This window comes from Panthera tigris, chromosome B3 (assembly GCF_018350195.1).
Source record: "Panthera tigris isolate Pti1 chromosome B3, P.tigris_Pti1_mat1.1, whole genome shotgun sequence".
NCBI classification, from domain to species: domain Eukaryota; kingdom Metazoa; phylum Chordata; class Mammalia; order Carnivora; family Felidae; genus Panthera; species Panthera tigris.
In genome coordinates, this window is record NC_056665.1 from 17,048,787 (window position 1) to 17,071,018 (window position 22,232).

At 43.5% G+C, this 22,232-nt stretch overlaps 1 protein-coding gene across 2 annotated transcripts in view; it reads right to left on the reverse strand.

Moving 5' to 3' along the window:
• The window catches only part of LOC102969546 (protein FAM169B), an 88,914-nt gene that overhangs the window by 23,299 nt on the left and 43,383 nt on the right, over positions 1 to 22,232 (reverse strand). For both annotated transcript variants that reach the window (XM_042988144.1, XM_042988143.1), the window contains exons 4-5: positions 16,134 to 16,219; positions 10,017 to 10,194 (exon numbers count right to left, since the gene is read on the reverse strand). In XM_042988144.1, coding sequence (XP_042844078.1) covers positions 10,017 to 10,194; positions 16,134 to 16,219 — 264 coding nt within the window. The remainder of the gene's footprint in view (positions 1 to 10,016; positions 10,195 to 16,133; positions 16,220 to 22,232) is intronic.

Here is a 22,232-nt window from a genome sequence, read left to right on the forward strand (position 1 = left end):
GCCAACCCCCCCCCCCACCAAATTAAATACCAAGGAATAAGGCTTTGTTGGGTTGAGGTTTGGAGAGCCACAGACCATTGTATTAGCTATGATTCTTTTGCTCCCCAAGAAAGAATGGTTTAGCTTGTTGGGGGCAATACCAACCCACTGAGAATGCATGCCTTCGATGAGTGGTTCTAAAACCTCAGAGGGTCGATGGGATCACTTGGAGGGCTTGTTAAGACAGACTGCTGGGCCCCACTCCACCATCCGGGTTTCTGATGCAGCAGGTCTTGGACGGAGCCTGAGGGTTCCTGGAGCCCATAACAGACGAGCAGCGCAAACCGGGTGCTGGAGCACGCCATCTGTTACGCATGATCCTCTGTGCAGTAATGGAGGGCTGCCTGGTGGTCTTGACTGGAAGTATCCAGGCCAGACTAAGCCTTCATAAACAGGATGGATTATGATGGGGTGTCTACCCAACCCACAGTCCTTTAAAACGGCCCCTGCCCCAGCCTCAGTTAAGGAACGAAGGCTAGGTGGCCATATCTAGACCACGAAAGCCAGTCCACCCATCCACAGTCAGTTGAGAGGAGAGGTGGGCCCATGGTCCACAAGAAACCAATCCACAGGCCAGCTGGACCAATCTGATTCTTTTGAGGGAACTTAAAATAAAGTAAAACTAGGACTACAATAGATCTTGGCCCTTTAAGGCAGTACAGGAAGAGGCCCAGTGGGCATCATGGCAAACTCAAGTCAAGGTTACGAGGAAGAAGGAGGGGCGCCGAGGTGACTCAGTTAAGCGTCCAACTCTTGATTTTGGTAAAGGTCATGATCTCACGGTTCATGAGTTTGAGCCCCACAACGGGCTCTGCACTGACAGTGTGGAGCTTGCTTGGGATTCTCTCTCTCTCTCTCTCTCTCTCTCTCGCTCTCTCTCTCTCTCTCTCTCTCTGCCCCTCCTCTCTCTCTAAACAAATAAATTTTAAAAAGTTAAAAAGAGGAAGCAGGAGACGTTAAGTGTGTGAAGTAAGCTGTTTGCAAGGATAAACGTGCAGCAGCCGCTGATACACATCCCAGCATGAGAAGGCAGGCTGTGTCCCGTGCTCTTCCCTGCAGACTCCAACACCCCATCTTCAGGCGCACGAGGGGACCCCCATTCCTCACAACAGCAGCCCGTGTCTCATCGGGCAGCAGCGTCAGTACCTGGACCAACACCACGCTCTCGCCACGCACGCCACTTTGGCTACTTATGATTCCGCCGAAGTCCAGAAGATGGCACGAGGGGGCCCTGCCTGATGACACAACCCCGCAGGAGGTGCCTGGGGCACTGGGCGTCTGGGGGAGGGGGAAGGGAAGAAGCCCCACCCCCCTGCCCCCCTGCGAGGAGCAGGGCAGCCGAGGCCACTTCGTGGCATCGCTGCCGTCCCCCATGCCTGTCTGGATTGCAAATCACCTAATTTAATGCTTTTAAGTGCCGCTCCTGGTTTTATGATTTGCATTAGCGTCGGGCTTTCAGGAATCTGAAATATAAAGCTGTTCTTTTCAGATTTTTATACAAAAGCAAAATACTTCCCAGCTCGGCCTTAAATTGGCCAGCTCTCCACTTACAGTCTGGTATTTTCTTCCCTTGAATGCTAACAGTCTTGTGGACTAGTGGTTTGAGAACAGAAGTTAAAGTAAAACCTCATTAGTTTTGATTATCTGGGGCTGGGGGAGAATTTCGACATAAAATAGTGAAATGGCTGAAGTGTCAATATTTCTTAAGAAAGGCAATCACTGAACGGCCAAATGAAGGGAGAAATTCAAACCAGCCTGTAAAGAAAATGGTCCCAAAGAGAGGTCTACCTGAAAAGATCTCATTCGGTCTGTACAAAGGCACTTGTTTCAAACTGAATGTGCTCCTCAGCAATACAGAGGCACAAACTACTGATCTACACATGGACTTGGATGAATCTCAAAGCCATTATGCTGAGTGGAAACAGTCTCAAAATTTTATAAACTATATGATTCCATTATGTGACATTCTAGAAAAGACAATACTATAGTGATGGAGAACAAAGCAGTGGTTGCTGGGATTTCCTGTGGTGGCAGGGAGGGTAGCGGATGACTAGGGATAACATGAAAGAGGTTTTGAGGGATGGTGGATTTTATTCTGTATTTTTTTTCTTTTTGAGAGAGAGAGAGAGAGAGAGAGACAGCGGGAGGGTACAAGCAGGGGAGGGGCAGAGGGAGAGGGAGGGAGAGAATCGTAAGCAGGCTTCATACTCAGCATGGAGTGTAACGCAGGGCTCAATGTCACAACTGTGAGATCATGACCTGAGCCAAAATCAAGAGTCATATGCTTAACCGACTGCGCCACCCAGCCCCGTTCTGTATTTGAATTATGGTTGTAGTTACATGAATCTATACATAAGTCAAAATTCATAGAACTGTAAAGCCAAAAAAAGGGTCAATTTTATTGTCTGATAAATTTTTTAAATACTTAAAAGTATGTGCCAAGAATGTGCCTAGAAACAATGCATACTTTTTTTTAATGTTCATTTATTTTGGAGAGAAACAGAGACAGAGACAGAGAGACAGAGAGACAGAGAGTGGGGGGTGGGGTGCAGAGAGAGAGGGAGATACAGAATCCGAAGCAGGCTCCAGGCTCTGAGCTGTCAGCACAGAGCCCAACGCGGGGCTGGAACCCACAAACCTCAAGATCGTGACCTGAGCCGAAGTCAGATGCTTAACCAAAGTCAGATGCTTAAATAGGTGAACCCTGGCCCCTGTGATCCAACTGATGCAATGAATCTGCACGCTTTCTCTTCCTCTCAGAATGAAATTATACACTGAAGCCCAGTTTGAGCTAAATTAACAGATATTCTGAATCCAAAGGATCGAATCTCATGAAGAGACATTGTAGCGGTACAAAGTTGAGAAGGATGCCATGTGCTATGCCCATACCCTAAGCACCAACACGAAAACCATACATAATGCCACACGACAAGCACCGAAGACAAAGCCGAGACTGACAAAACAACCGTTCTGAACTTGTGACTACAAACTCCTCCTGTAGTCTGCTACTCCACATGTATCTGCCAGTGATTTTTCGTAAATCACGTGTGCAAATAATAAAGCACAATAAAATAGATCTATTCCCTTTCTGAATTATGAGGTTTTTTGGCCTACTTGGATGCTGCTGGTATCAATCATTTCTTAATTTATCAAAATAAATCCCTCTCTCAGATTATAGAAAGACATGGGAAAGATAGGAAAAAAAATTCTATGATCCATACCTGAACAGAGTCCCCAGCAGATAACGGTGGTGGAATGAAATGCTCATGCAAATCCCCACATGTAATAACTGTTTAAGAAATGTATTTAAGAAATCATTGAAAGATACCACAGGGCACCCAAAAGCACATAGGGGCCAGAGGAAAATTTAATTTCAGGAAATTGTGACTGGGATAGGGAAGACCTATGAGTTTGCAGCTTCCTGGCCATGAGTAACTCAACCCCCAATGCTACAGAAAACATTGGTGGGAAAAGCTGAAATGCTACCAGCTAAAGTGTCAGAGATCAGATTTGGAATTAGGAAAGCAGTTGGGAATTTATTTTATTATTTTTTTTAATGTTTATTTTTTGAGAGAGACAGAGAGTAGGAGCGGGGGAGGAGGAGAGAGAGAAGGGGACAGAGGATCTGAAGCAGGCTGTGTGCTGACAGCAGAGAGCCTGATGCAGGGCTCAAACCCACGAACAGTGAGATCATGACCTGAGCCATAGGCAGCCGCTTAACCGACTGAGCCACCCAGGTGCCCCTGAAAGCAGTTGGGAATTTAAAGGGAAAGACCTAGCAGCAGGAGAACGACAGAATGAGCTAGACTCAAATTCTGAGCAATTGCCCAAATCCTTGGCTTATAGCTGACCTACACATAAGCGAAGGAGCCCCCAGGGAACCCAACAAGAAAAAAGTCAAAAGACCAGAAAGATATCCACTTTCAAAAAAAAGGAACTACACAGGATTAAATCATCTGTGAGTTTGATGCTTTTCTCAACCATAAACATTCCTCAACTGAGGCAGCTCAAGTGGCAGAGAGCTGGAGCCAAATGGGCTTGAACAGTGAAAGTACAGAGCCCCAAACCAGCAGGAGCAGGAAAAACAACAACAACAACAACAACAACAACAACAACAACGCAATACCAACAACAACAAAAAAAAGCAAAAAACAACAACAACAAACCCTCAGGAGAGGTAAGCTAAATCCAAATCTTTGACCACCGAATCTACAGCCACAGGGAAGATCCCTACAGGGCTAGGCTAAAGAAACAGCCACAGGAAGTCAAACAAACAGATGTTAGCAGCTGCACATCACAAAGGAGACAAAGTCTATTGTTTGAATCCAGGCAAATTGAATGACTACTAGGTCAAAAATCTAAAAATCCTGAGAAAACACACGCACACAATAGCTATAATGCTGGTATACTATAGCTGCAACATCTAATTTTCAACTAAAAATTATTCAACATGAAGAAAACAGGAAAGTGTGACCCATACTCAGGACAAAAAAAAAAAAAAAAAAAAAGGCAGTCAATATAACTCACTTTAAATAGACCTAGATGTTGGATTTTGCAAAGGCCTCAAAACAGCTTTACAAATATATTCAAATAATTAAAATAATTCAAAAAATTAAAGGGAAATATATAGAAAATCTCAACAGAGAAATGGCAACTACAAAATAATATATAAATTCTAGAGTTAAAAGTATAACTAAAAATTTTCAATGGCTCAACAACAAATTGGAGACAGCAGATGAACTTGAATATATACCAATAGAAATTACCCAACAAAGAGAGAAAAATGTTTGAAGAAAAATAAACAAAACCTCTAAGACACAACTTATAAGACATCATAAAGGACCTCACATACATACAACTAGAACCCCAGGAAAGGAAGAATGAAAGCAGCATAAAAAACAAATTGAAGAAATAATGGCCAAAAACTTCCAAAGATGGTGAAAAATTAAAGATTCAAGGAACTCAACAAACCCCCAAAAATATAAACAAAAATAAAATCATTCCTAGATATACCACTGTCAAACTACAAAAAAAGCAGTCAGAGAAGAACTATGTTATGTATGAGGGAATAACAATAAATAACTGGATGACTTCTCACCAGAAACTATGAAAGCCAGAAGAGACTGGAAAAACATATTAAAAGCACTGAAGGAAAAAAAAAGCTTTCATTAATAATTCTATATCCAGCTAAACTATCCTTCAAATATGCCCATGAAACAAAATATATTTTCAGTAAACAAAGACTGTTTTTTTGTTGCCAACAGAACTGCACTACAACAAATTCTAAAAGAAGTACTTTAGCCTGTGGGAAAAATGACACTGGATGGCAACTGGGACCTATATTAAAAACATTTTTCTAAATGGGGCACCTGCGTGGCTCCATCGGCTGGGCGTCCGACTTCAGCTCAGGTCATGATCTTGCGGTTCGTGGGTCGAGCCCCACATCAGGCTCTGTGCTGACAGCTCAGAGCCTGGAGCCTGCTTTGGATTCTGTGTCTCCCTCCGTCTCTCTCTGCCCCTCCCCCACTCACACTTTGTCTCTGTCTCTCTCAAAAATAAATAAATGTTAAAAAAATTTTTCCTAAAGGTAAGTATGTGAGTAACTATTTTAACTATATTTTTCTTTTATTTTTTAATCTCTAAAAGATATAACTACTTTATTAAGAACTATTAATCAACATTGATAGGTTTATAAAATAAACACATCTAATATATAACAATACTCTATGTAAATAAAATGAGGGGTAAACAAAAATACACCGTTGCAAGATTTCTATATTTTACCTGAAGTAATTCAATATTAACTCTAAGTAAATTGGGAAAAGTTTAAGACGTAGATGTAATCCTGGAGCAACATCTAAAAAATTTAAAATGCAAAAATATAGAACTAGAAAGCCAACAGAGAAATTAACATGAAATACTAAAAAACATCTGATTAAAATAAAAGAAGATATAAAGGAGGGACAGAGGAACAAAAAAAAACAGAAAACACAAAACAAACTGCAAAAGGCCTCAGTACAACCAAATCAATAAATAAATGTAAAGGGACTAACATCCCAATCAAAACATAGACATTATTTTTCTTAGATGAAAGAGAGAAAGCGCATTCGCGCATTAGCAGGCAGGGGCAATGGGAGAGGGAGAGAGAACCTCAAGCAGGTTCCATGCTCAGCATAGAGCCAGATGTGGGCCTCCATCCCACGACCCAGGATCATGACCTGAGCCGAAATCAAGAATGGGACCCTTAACTGACTGAGCTACCCAGGTGTCCCAAAAGCACTGGGGCACTTTTAAGACTAGATTTCAAACCAAAGAGTCAATTGTATGCTGTCAATAAAATATATGCTTCAAATAATAAAGACATAAACAGACTAAACATAAAAAGCTACAAAGAATGTATTCCATGCAAACAGTAACTATAATAAAAATGAAGTGGCTATATATTAATATCAAACAAAATAGACTTTATAATAGATATTAGTGAAGACAATGGGAACTTCAAAACAATAAGATGGTCAATACATCAGATGGGTAGAACAATTATAAATATAGATTTGACTCATAACAAAGCTTCAAAACACATAAAGTAAAAACTGATAGAACTAAAATGAGAAAAAGATTAGTTCATAATCATAAAGTCTTCAACAAACTCTGAAATTGGTAGAACTAGACAAAAAATATCAGTAACAGTGCAGAAAACCTGAATGATATTATCAATCACCTTAACCCAACTGACATTTCCAGAACACTAAACCAATACCTGCAGAATACACACATTCCTTCAAGTCCACGGGGAATGTCTACCAATATAGACCATATACTGGGCCATTACACAACTCTCAATAGTTTTTAGAATATTAAAATGTAACGGACTACATTCTCATACTGCAACAATTCAATTAGAAACCAATAAATAAATAAATAAATACATACATACATACATACATACATACATACATAAATACATAAATAAAACATCTGGAATAGCCCCCAAATATCTGGAAATTAAAAACCACTTTAAAACAACTCATAAAAATGACAACATAAACTAGAAAATATTTGAACTGAATAATAATGAAAAGTGGTAAACTGATAAGACAGACTTCATCAAACTATTAAAACATTTGCTCTTTGAAAAATACTGTTGTGCCAAAATGAAAATGTTTTCCAATACATTATCTGATAAAGAACTTACATCTATAACATGTGGAGAAACCATGAAGCTCAATAATAAGCAAATGGCCCGGTTAAAGAAATGGACTAAAATATTTAATGACTCTCATACATTGCTGCGGGCAGTATCTATATAATTATTCTAACAGAAATAGTTTTATTCTCTCTCTAAAACTAAGCTAATCAAGCAACGGCAGTTATTAAAAAAAAAAAAAAAAAGATCTAAGGTGTACTTCATGAAGCAGACCATCAGGAACCCCTGTGGTACCATCAGACTTATACATTCAGTGGCCAATAACCAAGGCAAACTGGAGTTTGAGAAGGGTCAGTCCTGAAACAGTTTCTTTCTGAAACAGAGAAGCTGTCTCCTGAAGACAGAACCAAATGCTTTGAGCAGAATGAGGCCATTGAGGCAGTCCATGATGCCATGGCACAGGAAGGCCAATGTCAGCGAGATTACAAAGTGAATTTTCATGGTGGATGGCCATCTCTATGAACTTGATGGACGAATGCCTTTTCCGGTAAACCAGCTGCGAAGGTCTGCAGAGAATTCACTGAGCATAAGCAAGGGGAGGTCCGCTTTTCTGCTGTGGCACTCTGCAAGACAGCCTGATGCCCTAGGGGAGGGACATAGCTTTTATCACCTCTCTTCCGTTCAGCGTGAAACCTGTCCCCACAATGCAGTCTAAAATATTTCAGTACTTGTGGAACACAGCTGTTCTCCTTTGGTTTTGCAGATACCCTCTTACCCTCATCCACACCCAAACACCAGCAGAGTTCAGTTGTCGATCAACCAAAGTGTGATATAAGCTTCAGATGGCGAAGCATTCTCCCCCAGTGTAGGTATTGTACCTCAATAACTAATGTTTTAAATGGCTACTTTGGTTTGTGTCTGTAAGTTAAGGCCTTGGATGTGGTTTGTTTGTCCTTAAAAGAAATGAAACTTTTCTGCTGATTAATATAAAAAATTAAAAAAGAAAAAGTTTTAATTGGCAAGGTATACCAGAAGTCTGTATTTTCTTTATTTGATTTTATACTGGTTTGGTACTTCCCAAACGCAATAAATTGTTGAGTAGCTAAAAGTCAATTGCCACTTAAAAGATCAGTTCATGGATGAAAACAACATGACCCAGGAAGCAGCTTCAGAGAACTTTCCACCAAATTCGTGGAATTCATCAAAAATGAAGAGGAAGCAGAAATCCAAGCACCTTAGTCTGGTCATCGGACTCAGCTTGACATCTTAAGGTCCTCCCCTTCACTCTGAGGTCTGGGTCTGCTTTGGGAAGAACGAGGCAGCCATAACCAACCTGTACTTCATCCTCACAAAACGACGCCCTGGTTTATCGCTGCTACAAGGTGCAACAGAAGGCGCTGGAGAGAGAAGGTCACACACTCCTTTCCCCCCATTGCTGTGGTTCTCACACATCAAGGTGGGATCTGTTAACCATTTTCACTATGAGTAGGATGTCTATGGCACAAATGATACTGTGACAGATTTAAGACCAGCCATTTATTAGAAAATGAAAGAGGGGGGCACCTGGGTGGCTCAGTTGGTTAAGCGTCCGACTTCGGCTCAGGTCATGATCTCACAGTCCATGGGTTCGAGCCCCGCATCAGGCTCTGTGCTGACAGCTCAGAGCCTGGAGCCTACATCAGATTCTGTGTCCCCCCGCTTCTCTCTTTGCCCCTCTCCTGCTCATGCTCTGTCTCGCCCTGTCTCTCAAAAATAAATAAATGTTAAAAAAAATGTTTAGAAAGTGAAAGAGGAATTAATTACAAAAAGTTTCCCTTCCATTTTAATTATTCTCTGGATCCCTTGGTCTATCAAAAATAAATGACTAAAGAACAGAGCCACTTGGAAAAGCAAAATGGTGCACTGAAATCCAAGAGTAAATGGCTATGGTGAGCAAAGGAGCGGAAAGACACAGGTGCTTAAGTGTGTATGACTGACCTTGACAAATAATTAACTAAAGGAGTTGTTTGCATGGGAAACTGCTCATCTCACACTGAGCTGGGGGGAAAAACGGGAGAAATGCAGATTTACTCCATCCTGGACAGGTGGATCAAACACACAATATAAATGTAGCTCAATACCACAATCAGCCTTTCGATCCCCTGAGAAAAACACTTAACTCAAGAGAACAGCATCTCTGTGGTGGTTCCCTGGGAAACTTCATTCTTGCTAAAATTTAGAACTCAATAATAACTAAAGAAGAGAGCTGGGACCATTTGGATTAGAGATGTTGACAGCCTTTAAATATTCAAGAAACTATTAAAGAAAGCAACTTTAAAGACGAGAGAAATGGTCCTAGTATCACACTCACTTCTTGTCACAGCCCCTAAAAAATAAGTCCCAGTATTTTACCCTAACCTTATTATCATGGCCGACCTCCCCCTCTTCTGAGGTAATGTCTATAAATCTTGGCATCCAGTGTGTTTTTTTCGCCACATGTCAGCTGTTAGCAATGGTATTTTTCCTGACAGCTAATTGGTAACATTAAAGAAAAGAAATGAAGAGCACTGTGCTTGCAAAGTCATTTTACACCATTAACAGCAATAAGCATTTTATGAGGGACATGGCAATGCCTGCGAATCAAAAGGACACACTTTTCACCCTATTTGCCAGTAGACTGAGAATTGAGAAAATGAAATCCATACCTTGGGTTTATTTACAGGACAGCTGAATTAGCAACACTTCCTGTGCCAGAAGATTCTCTCCAAGGAACACTTGTGCTAAGGGGGGGTCCTCCGCAGCAGGCAGACATCGAGAGCCTCCCTCACCCCGAGGGCCACGTGTCCCTTACCTTTCCTTTTGGTTGTGTAAAACCCAACAGCTGCTCCATCCCGCCACAGAATTTTCGCTTGCTCCTTCACAGGGTGAGGTAAAAAAAACATGTCCCCATCATCCAAATTTCTCTCCAATCTTCCAAAAATAACGACGTTGAGAATGAAAAGCACAATCCTTTCCCCGAATGACTGAACCTTTGAGGTGGGGGGGTGGGGGGGGGCGGGGGGAAGGAGAAAAAGAAAGAAAGAACAAGCAAGTGAGAGAGGAAAATCACACGCGATAAATTTTGCACTTGGAATCAACCCACGCTTCGGGGCCAGGTGTGTGCGCCATCATTACAGGATTCCTTCCGTGCTCAGGAGCCAAACTGTGAATCATAATTTCTCACAGAGGTTTTCACAACCCTGACCTTTCGCACCCATCGGCCTCCAGGAGTGAGGGGCAGTGCCAGAGGGGCCTCCTGGGTCCCCAGGGCCACAGACGTGGAATGTAAATAGAAAGAGAGAACGATCCTTTGCTGGTCAACAAAACAGGAAGTTACCTCTGGAGGGGGCCAGGCAAGCCATTTCAGCAGTTTGACTAGACATGTCTGGAAATCATCCCACCCTCCATTTTTAACAACCGCCCCAGAATTCTGACCCTCAGAAGGAGGATAAAGAATTGGGGAAGATCAATGGCTACACCAAAAGCGGACGACTTTCAATGGCTTGTGATGTGATAGATTTGGAGCACACACTAGAGTCCCAATCTCAGAGACTTACTGGGAGTCAAGGCTCATCTTGTGGCTCATCTTGTTCTAAGGCAATAACATGAAACCACTTCTTGCCCATCGCAATGTCACAAGTGAGGCATTTGTGTGTGGTCAAGGTCAGGCCCACACAGAGTTTTAGCATTAACAAGTCAAAATGACTTTACACTCCTCTGCCTGTTAAAATTTTCTGCATTTGTATAGCCCACAGGTGGCAAATACGTGGCATAAACAGAGGCGTCCCACTCCTACACCCACGGCAGACATAGCTAATCGATCCCAGTCTGTGCGACTGAGTCCGGATACGGTCAGAGTCCTAACTGCAGTCCTCCAGGCAACCACCAGCAAACACTCGGGATGAACCCAATCGACTATCGATGAACAGAAAGCACTGCACTCTGACAAGACCGCTATGTGACAGCCTACGTGTGTGGGTATTGGTCACCCCGTCCTATGTGTCACCACGAGATCAGCAATGCCATTAACTGGGCCGTGACTTCCACCCACAAGCTCCCATTCCATTGTCACCACACGCCAGGAAGGTCCTGATTCATAGGTAAGGAAATTGAAACTCAAAGAGGGTAAGTGACTACATGTATTGATTTCCCTGCCTCATTCCAAAGAGGACTTATGACAGCTGAATGAGGGCTCTGCCAGAGACAGGCAAGCTCAAAATAGGCCAGAGCTTCTGAGTCCCAGGCCAGTGCACCTGCTATAGCCCAGCTCATGGTTCCTTTCTGCCTCTTCATGCGTTAGAGCTAAGACTTGGCAGGGGCACCTAGGCAGCTCAGTTAAGCACCCAAGTCTTGATTTCGGCTCAGGTCATGATCTCACGGTTTCATGAGTTCGAGCCCCGAGTCCAGCTCTGTGCTGACAGTTGCAGAGGGATTCCCTGTCTCCCTCTCTCTCTCTCTACCCCTCCCCCACTTGTGCGCACTCTCTCTCTCTCAAAATAAATAAACATTTAAAAAAAGAAAAAGAACTAAGACTTTGGGAAAGTTTCACATAAGTATCTATGCTTAGTTTTATATTGAATACTTTACCCCTTAAAGTTTTATCATCATCACCATCATCACCATCATCACCATCATCACCATCATCGTCGTCATCTATGATACTGACTTTACAGCCTAGATTTGTGGGGAGCTCTTTAGCAACACCCAACCTCTTTGAGCCTCCGTTTCCTCCAGCGGTCAAGGGAGAAGATTGTCTAAGTGGGCCTTAAAACACTTGTTTTGGGGGGAGGGGAGGGGAAAAAAACACTTGTTTGCAAGTGTTCTGATAATAAAAACAAGGCAGCTTGCAGCATCCTAGCAAATGGCACAAAGTGTTCAGTGCCAATAAACTTATTAATTGGTCCAGAATGTAAAATAGTTCACCCTCATCTGGAGCCAAATCTTAAATGAGAAAAAGCTTTGTGAAAACCACACCAGCTTAACTCTGAGAAGCCACCCCAACTTTGTATCTCAGACAGTAGCAGGCCAAATCAAGTTCAGACTTTAAGAGTAACTAGCTGGTCACGCAAAACCTGAGTGGGGTGATGTGGGAGGTTGTATTTTTCAACTTACAAAGCCAAAAAGTTCAGAGGAAAGCCAGAAGAGAAAAGCAGATTGCATCTGGCAGAAGGGAAATATCCAATCAAAAACTGGCAGGAGAAAAAGGAGAAAAAGAAAAGGCACTTAATTCACCCAATTTCATTACAGGGGGAAAAAAATGGGTGACATGTGATTCTGACTTAGAAACGTTTCTGAAAATACAAAACTGAGATCCAATTCTAATCCCTCAATTAGGACCACTAATTATGTTCACAGAAAGAACATTAACCTTTTTTTTTTTTTTTGGTAATTTACAAAGAAGAGCTGGCTAAGAAACAAAATGTGATTAAAAGAAAAAAATAGATAAATGTCAAGACCTGAAGTTCTACAAATGGAAAGGGAAACTATCCACAGACAGTTGGGGACAGCTAGATCTTTACAACATGATTCATTAAGTGCAAGTAACATCCAAGCTTCTTTCTGTTCACAACATAGGCCACATTTTCAGAAAATTTGGGGTTTTCTTCATCTAAACACAGAAGAATTGACACATGGAAGAAGTGACCACTCTTGTTCTCGAAAACAAAAAAAAAAAAATGATTTAAAGAGCAAATCAGACTCCTCCTGGCATTCAGAACACCCCGCCACTAAATACCATTGGCCCACCTGTGGAAAGGGACCAGCATAGAAACACAAACGGGTACACCAGGCCACCCCACTGGGTCCCCCACACACATTTGCTGAATCTCAAGCCACTTGCCAGTTTGGGGGGGGGGGGACGGTGGGACCCTTTTCAAAACACTATCTTTTCAGTCAGTTAAAACCAGACCTGAAAAATCCTGCTGTGTACAATTTGGGTATAACCAGAGGGCATTATGCTAAGTGATAGAAGTCTGACAAAGACAAACATTGCATGATCTCACGTGCATGTGGAATCCGAAAAAGCCGAACTCCTAGGAACAGAGAATACAATGGCGGTGACCAGGGGCTAGAGGTGGGAGAAAAGAGAAGATGTTGGTCAAAAGGTACAAACTTCCAATTGTACGATGAATAAGTTCTGGGAATCTAGTACACAGCATGATAACATATATAGCTAATAATACTGTATTATATTAAAGTTGCTAAGAGAATAGATCGTAAATGTTCTCATCACCAAAAAATGGCAGTTATGTAATGGAATGCAGGCATTAGCTAACGCCACGGTGAGAATCATGTTGCAATATGTATGCGTATCATATCAACACGTTGTACACCTCAAACTTACACAACGTTTATGTCAGATGTACCTCAATAAAGCTGGGGAGGGGGGCAGGCATGAAAAAGGCAACTCACAGGCTGGGAAACAGTATTTGCAAATCGCATCTGCAATGTATGCAATAAGGACTTGTGCCCAGAATATATGAAAAAGTGTTTACAACTGAACAGTAAAAAGCCAACCAACCAATTAAAAAGGGGGCCAAGGAGGGGCGCCTGGGTGGCTCAGTCGGCTGAGCGTCCGACTTCGGCTCAGGTCACGATCTCACAGCTCGTGGGTTCGAGCCCCGCGTCGGGCTCTGTGCTGACAGCTCGGAGCTCGGACCCTGCTTTGGATTCTGTGTCTCCCTCTCTCTCTGCCCCTCCCCCGCTCGTGCCATGTCTCTGTCTCTCAAAAACAAATAAACATTAAAAAAAATTTTTTTTAAATAAAAAGGGGGCCAAGGATTTCAATAGACATTTTCCCAGAGAGGATATATGAATGGCCAACAAGTACATGAAAAAATGTTTAACATCCTTAGCCAGAGACATACAGATCGAGACTACAATGAGATACCACTTCACACTGGGTAGGATAGATAACATTAAAAAAAAAAAAGACAGTAACAAGTATCAGGGACACATGGGAAGATGGACACCCTCAGACGTTGCCAGTGGGAATGTAAGGTGGTCCGCTTACCAGCAGTTCCACTCCTAGGTCCATACCCAAGATGACTGAAAATATATGTCCTTGCAAAAACTTGCACCCAGATGTTCTTAGTGGCATTATTCAAAATGGCCAAAAAAACTGAAACAACTCAAATGTCTACCAACAGAGAAATGGATGACCAAACATGGTCTATCCATGCAGTGGGATAATACTGAGCCACAAAAAGGAATGAGGTCTGACACGTGCTACCGTGTGGAATAACCTTGAAGACTTCATGCTCCGTGAGAGCAGCCGGACACAAAAGACTGACTACCTAGTGTATGATTCCATGGATGTGAAATGTCCAGAATGGACAAATCCGTAGAGGCAAAAAGCAGATTCGTTGCCAGGGGCTGGGGAAAGAGAGAAATGAGGGGTGACTGCTGATGGGTAAGGGGTTTCCTTTTGGGGTGATGAAAACATTCTGGAATCAAGTAATGGTGACTGATGTCCAACTCTGTGCAAATACTGAAAATCACTCAATTATATACTTTGAAAGGGTGCAATTTAGAGTACACATTTATCTGCTCATTTTCTAAACCAAACCTGAAAGAATACTGATAATTCATTTAGTATTTACAGGACCCAATGAGGGAGATCACGTGGACTGTGGACACATCCACCATTTCAAGACTGCCAAGAAGCACCTACGGAATGAAGACAAGTGTGCCAATCAAATGAAAACAGGCAGACGTGACATAAACAGTCTAAATTCTTCACTAGTTACTACCTTTTTCCTCAGCTTCTGCCCGAGCCAAACTTCAGTGGAGAGATTGCCACAGGGACTCCGAGGAGCTGCTGGGGCACCTGCCCTTACCCTTGCCATCCTAGGTTTTGGCTTTACAACTGCTCTAGAAAACCACAGCCCGTCAAAGACCTCCATGCCCGATCTCAAAGAGACTAGAGTTTATGTCTGGTTAAATCACTTACTAGCTGTGTGGCTCAGCCTCAATGTGTTCATCTGCAAAACCAAAACCTTTAAGATTCTAAAAGTAGATTATCCCCACAGAGTCTGAGGTAACACACAGGTGAGTACCTAACACAATGTCTGACTCACGGTAAGCACCAATAGACAGCACTTGGATGCAATACACAGAACTCTCTTACACACTAGAGAGATCGTTTAAAGTTTTAAAACTAAGACACAAGGGGCCACTAAGGAAGATAAGAGAGATTTGCCAATAGCCAGATGTCTGTTGCACACGACCATTTATTACTCTTTTTTCTTACCGGCAGGATATTCCAGATTGAAAAGATGTTGCAGTCCTAACTTGCAAATGTGATTTATTTGGAAATAGGGTCTCCAGATGATCAAGTTAAGATGATGAGGCCATGGGGTAGGGGGAGGGCGCCTGGGAGGCCCAGTCGGTTAAGCATCCGACTTCGGCTGTCATGATCTCGTGGTTCGTGGGTTCAAGCCCCACATCGGGCTTTGTGCTGACAGCTCAGAGCCTGGAGCCTGCTTTGGATTCTGTGTCTCCTCTCTGCCCCTTCCCTGCTCCCTCTCTGTCTCTCCCTCTCAAAAAAAAAAATGAATAAACATTAAAAAAAAAGATGTTAAAAAAAAAAAAGACAAGGTCATTAGGGTGGGCCCCGATCCAATATGGCTGGTGTCCATATAGAAAGGGGGGACCTGGACAGACACAGGCCCACACCAAGGGAAGATGACCGTCTGTAAGTCCAGGAACACTTGAGGCCACCAACAGCTAGGACAGAGGCGTGGAACAGATTCTCTCCCGTGGCCCTCAGGCTTGTAGCCTCAGGGGACTGTGAGACCATACATTCCAGTTGTTTCCGCCCTAGGAGACTAATCCACAAAGGGAGGCTGCTTTCGATTATTAACACGATAATAAGCACAGTGACTTGAAACCTGTTTTGCAATATCCATGTAAATTTACATGCCCTCACCTTCATCAGACCTTCTCGGGCAGGATCAGAGGTTCGCAGCACATCTTCGGTGGCCCACCAGGCCTCCTGTATGTAAACAGCCACAACTAAAGAGAAAGCCAAGAGAAAATGATGATGTGCACACGGCCACGAGGCCACCAGAGAGGCGGTTTCAACATCATGCGACCTCCAGAGAGGCGCAAAGGAGGAGTATGTGTGGGTAACGCGGGCGATAGCTCTAGAACTGTGTTCTCTGACAGCACTGAGCAGGACAGAGTGACCCCTCTCACCTGAAGGGGACTTCACAGAGATCTTCACAGATGGCCCGTTGCCGGCTCCAAAACGAGATATATGTGTCCCAATGCTACTGGGCAAAACACGCTACACACCACACTGCTCACAAATTCGATGGCCAAGAATTACATTTTTTTTTCCTTCAAGGTCCAATTATGGGCTGCAACTCAGAACTCCCCACTTAGTCAAATCCAACATTATGGAAGGCCATCAAACACACCATCTTCTCGTTGTCCTCAGCACCGGGCTTGGCCCCGGCTTTTTTTCCATGATTTTTTTTTTCCCCTTCTCACAGTGAAACTGTCACCTGCGTTTTTCTGAGGACACCAATGCTCTCAGAGGTAAAGTAACCTGAAGGCAGCAAGCTGGGGGGGGGGGGGGGGGGGTCTGAGGTGGGTCCACCCTTGGGCCACTGGACTCCAAGGACAGTGCTCTCTCCCAGAGGCCAGAAATGAGTCAGCTGTTAGAATATGGGGTGGCGGGGGTGCCTTTGAATAAGGAGGCTCTGGGGCTGGATCTGCAGAAGGAAGAGACATCTCTCCTCCAACCACTCCTGCCCCACCCCACCCCAGGCTACACAGCCCCTGAAGCTTGTGGATTCTGCCCACTCCATGTTCGGACATGGGCCCTGCTACTTACTCTAAGGGTGACCTTGGAACACCTCAACCTCACTGAGCCCCAAAATCATCAGAGTTGCCCAAACTGATCACCTGAGGTGGCTGACAAGTTCTGATGAGGATCGGACGGAAACACCCAGCACAGGGCCAAGTGACAGCTAATAGACGTCTCTCTCCTCCCCCACTCCATGCTGCTGCACCGAATCAGTTCCACCTGCCACCTCGTGATGGGCCCCATGCCCTCCTACCCAGCCCCAGATGCCAGCAGGGTCCAGGCCACCATGCACAGAAGACCATGACAGTACCTCACCTGACCCCCTGCCTCAGTGTCCCCCGCTGATCCATCCCTACTGAGTGGTCACTCCAAAGGCAAATCCAGTCATGGCCTCTGCCTCTTGCCCCCCTGCTGGGCAACCCTCCTTTCCTTGCTTAAGGATTCCATTTAAACACCAAAGTTCCTTTGATTGTTTTTTGGTTGTTGTTGTTTTATTTTCTATTTATTATTTTTTTAATTTTTTAAATTTATTTTGAGAGAGAGAGTGCATGCAAGAGAGACAGCACAGAGGGGGAGGGAGGGAGAGACAGAGAGAGAGAGAGAAAGAGAGAGAGAGAGAGAGAGAGAGAGAGAGAGAGAGAGAGAGAGAGAATCCCAAGCAAGCTCTGTGCTTTCAGCACAGAGCCTGACTCGGGGCTCAATACCATGAACCGTGAGATCATGACGTGAGCTGAGATCAAGAGTCCATCACTTAACCGACTGAGCCATCCACGCGCCCCTGTGTTTTTTTATTTTTTAATTAAGAGCATTCTTTACAGCAGTTTTATTGGGTTCATAGCAAAATTGAGAGGAAGGTGCACAGACTTCCCAGGCACCCCATGCCCGCACATCCACACAGTGATTTTTTTTTTTTTTACTGTCTCTATACTTTCGTCTTTTCCAGAATGTAATATAGTTAGAATCCTACAGTATGCAACCCTTTTCAGACTGGCTCCTTTCACATAGTAACATGCCTTTAAGATTCCTTTCTTGTCTTCTCATGGCTAGAGATCTCAAAAATCTTTTTAGCACTACATAATATTCCACTGTCTGGATGTACCACACAATTTCCCCTCTGATATCTTTTTTATACCCCCTTTTATTAAATTGCCATTTTTTAAAAACTTTTTTTCATGTTTATTTATTTAAGAGAGAGGGAGAGGGAGAGCATGAGCAGGGAAGGGGCAGAGAGAGAGAGAGAGAGAGAGAAGAGAGAATCCCAAGCAGGCACCATGCCATCAGCACAGAGGCTGACATGGGGTTTGATCTCACAAACTGCAAGTTCATGACCTGAGCGGAAATCAAGAGCCAGACACTTAACTGACTGACCCACCCAGGCACCCCAAATTGCCATTTTTATGCCAGTTTCTCAACCCTGAGGGGTCCAGAAGCCACACAGTAAAACAATGCACCTTCCCAGTCAGATCTTTTTAGCTGAAGATGTGGAGGAAAATGACATGGAATAGAAAACAAAAGACACTCGAACATTCATATAAGGTTCATGACTTTGAAACCAATTTTGTGGGCCAATCAGGTTAAGCTGCTACCACCTTCTTCCCTATGGCTCTCTGCTCTTTGAAGAACTTAAGTAGAAAACTCTATGAAGACCAAGTTACAGTGACGTTAGTCAGTTATTAAGCATGAACTCTGCCCAACCAGCCCCTCCTCCCCAAAGACCAAGAGCATCTAAGCCACTATGTCAGTGTCATATCATTGTTGAGTTACATCATCAACAATCGTTCCAAAACTGATTGAGCCAGCTGCGAGAGAAGGGCCAATTAAATGCTTGACACCCGGCTTCATTTATTCAATTAAAGTCATGTTCAAAATGGCACCTACTAGAACTTACAGGAGGTTTATAAAGCCATAAGGATTATTTTCCCGCTTAACAAGGTGAATCAATAAAGGATGTTCCATTTACTAATGCAGTGTATTACCGTAATACAGATGTTCAATTTGCTAAGACAGTTTCAAACAGGGAATGTGTGATGATTTGGCGTTTGTGTGGTGCCTTGCAAATTTCACAGTGTGCTGCAGAGCATTAATTAGTCACACAGGTTGTCACAAAATAGATTGAACTGGTTGTTGTTCGGGGGTTTTTGTTTTGTTTTGTTTTGTTTTTTCCCAAAACTAATCTTAAGCTGCTAAGGATACATAACAATGAAGGTGAAGTCCAATCAAATTCAACAGACCTAAAATAAATTGTCCTCCAAATCAACTCTTTTTAAAAACAGAATCGGCCTTCTGGAAACCAGCAGCTTTTGATCAGAAAAGTATATCTAGTCAAGAGGAACCAGGAGGACAGAGTGGTGTCAGGGCGCAGGGAGAGAGACTACAGCCAGCTCAGCAAGGACAAAGGATGGATCCTGGGGAGTGACAGGCACTGCAGAGCCAGCCTCAGGGCATCACTTCTGAGACCCTGAAGCCAGCAAGTTCCAAGAGTTAGAAAGTGGAAGCCACACACCTGTGGTTTTAAAAGAAAATGTGATCAGCATCCCTCGGGCTCTCTCCCATCGAGGGCCTGAGCAGAGACTGGACATCGCAGAAGGCTGTGCAGTGGTGACAACAGTCAAGAGGACGTTACTAGTTAAAGGCCAGCCTCACTGCATGGATTTAATTTCCCTGCCCCCTGAGCGACAGGCGATGTGCACCACAAAGAAATGTCAGTAATGGATTCTATTCTGTGAACACTCCAAGGTTTCCCAAACAAGTTAAGACAGTGAGGTCCCTAAGGCTACTACCTCCCAGTGGCCCGGCTTCATGGCAACTCAGCATGCTCAAACTGCATTCGACTACCCGTGGCTGAGTTCCTGAATGCATGAACAGTGCTGTCTGTCCTAGGCCCTCAGAGGCCGATGCGTAAATCCCCGTTCTTGCCCTTGGGAGGTGGCAGCCTGCGGAGGAAGGAGTGCTAATAAACAAGCTGCTCCAATACAGGCCGGGGCACGAAAGGTGCCAGAGTCCAGACGGGAGCCAACGCATCACCAGGACCCAGAGGAGAGAGGCAATTCTGCAGAGGGGTGTTGGGAGAGCATCCCCAGGGAATTCAGACAGCTTGGGTTCTGGATCCGTGGGTAAGGTTTCAACAGGCAGAGACAACAGGCAAGGGCACTACAGGCAGCATAACCTGTGAGAAGAGGCACAGAGCCCTACAAGTCCAAGGCCATGCTCAGGGCACCTCAAGTAGTAGGGATAGCTGCAACGAGGCCTAACCGATAGAAAGACAGGGCTGTAAACGTTGGTTTACAACAAGGTTCCAGGATAGAAAGCTAATATACAAAAGCCAATTGCTTTCCTATATACCAGCAATGAACAAGTGGAATTTGAAATTAAAAACACAATACCATTGACATCAGCACCCCCCAAAATGAAATACTTAGGTATAAAGCTAACAAAATATGCACAAGATCTATGAGGAAAATTATAAAACTATGACAAACAGAATCAAAGAACTAATAATGAGACATTCTACGTTCATGGATAAGACAACTCAATATTGTTCGGTGCCTGGGTGGTTCAGTCGGTTAAGTGCCAACTTCGGCTCAGGTCATGATCTCGCGGTTCATGAGTTCGAGCCCTGCATGGGTCTCTCTACTATCAGCTCAGAGCCTACTTCAGATGTTAATAAACATTAAAAAGGCAGGGGGGGGGGAGCACCTAGGTGGCTCAGTTGGTTAAGCATCCGACTTCTGCCTAAGTCATGATCTGGCCATTCCCAAGTTCGAGCCCCGAATCGGGCTCTGTACTGGCAGCTCAGAGCCTGGAGCCTGTTTCCAAGTCTGTGTCTCCCTCTCTTTCTCTGCTCCTCCCCCATTCACACTCTGTCTCTCTCTCTCAAAAATAAACATTAGGGGCGCCTGGGTGGCTCAGTCGGTTGAGTGTCCGACTTCAGCTCAGGTCACGATCTCGCGGTCTGTGAGTTCGAGCCCCGCGTCCGGCTCTGGGCTGATGGCTCAGAGCCTGGAGCCTGCTTCCGATTCTGTGTCTCCCTCTCTCTCTGCCCCTCCCCCGTTCATGCTCTGTCTCTCTCTGTCTCAAAAATAAATAAACGTTAAAAAAAAAAAAAATCTCATTAAAAAAATAAATAAATAAAAAAAAAAAAACATTAAAAAATTTTCTTCAATAAAATAAAAAAGACAACGACTCAATATTGTACAGATGTCAGTTCTTCCCAATACGATCTTTTGGTTCAATGCAATCCCAATCAAAATCCCAACAAGTTATTTTGTGAATAGCAACACTGATTCCCAAGTTTAGAGGGAGAGGCAAAAGACCCAGAATAGCCAAAACGAGATTAAAGGAGAACAAATTTGGAGGAATGACACTAACTAACTTCAAGACTTACTACAAAGCTACTTAAAGTTTTATAGTATCCATATATATAAATATATAAAGCTTACTATAAAGCTGTAATCAAGACAGTGTGATTGTGGTGAAAGAAGAGACAATGAAAGAAAGATGAATGGAAGGTGAAAGAAAGATCAGTGGAACACAATGGAGAACCCAGAAATAGTCCCCCATAAATATAGTCCACTGATCTTTGACAAAGGAGCAAAGGCAATACAATGGAACAAAGATAGTCTTTTCAACAAATGGTGCTGGTACAATTAGGCATCCACACACACAAAAATGAAGCTAGATACAGACTCCTCACTCTTAATAAATACCATCTCAACAAAACATAGACTATTCACTCACCAGTCTCTAACAGACTTCCGTGCCAGTGGAGAACAAGATGACATACACATTTAGATATGGCCCTGTGCACCTGTGTAGGGAAAAGACTACAGACTTCAGAACCAGATGGGGTTCAAATTCCAGCTTCTCCAATTCCTAGTTATATGACCTTCACCCATCCTTGAGCCCCCACCTGTCAAATGGAGACCACAACATCCTCTCACCTGGTCATCTGCAGGTTAGGTGAATGAGTCCACCTCACCAAACTGCTTTTCCTAAGGTGTTTGAAGCTTGTCAGTGGTTTCCAGAAACTTCCTCCACCTGCTTCAAGTGGTTCTCTGGGATATCAAATAAGCATGAAAAGCCCTTTTGTCACTTGTTGGCTTTTGTCAATGAGACAATGGAAACTGATTCATAACACTCCCGTGTCTTCCTGAAAACTCCCATTCCAAACTTCCTGCTCTGGTTTGCATGGAAATGTCTATCTTTCTTTCTCTA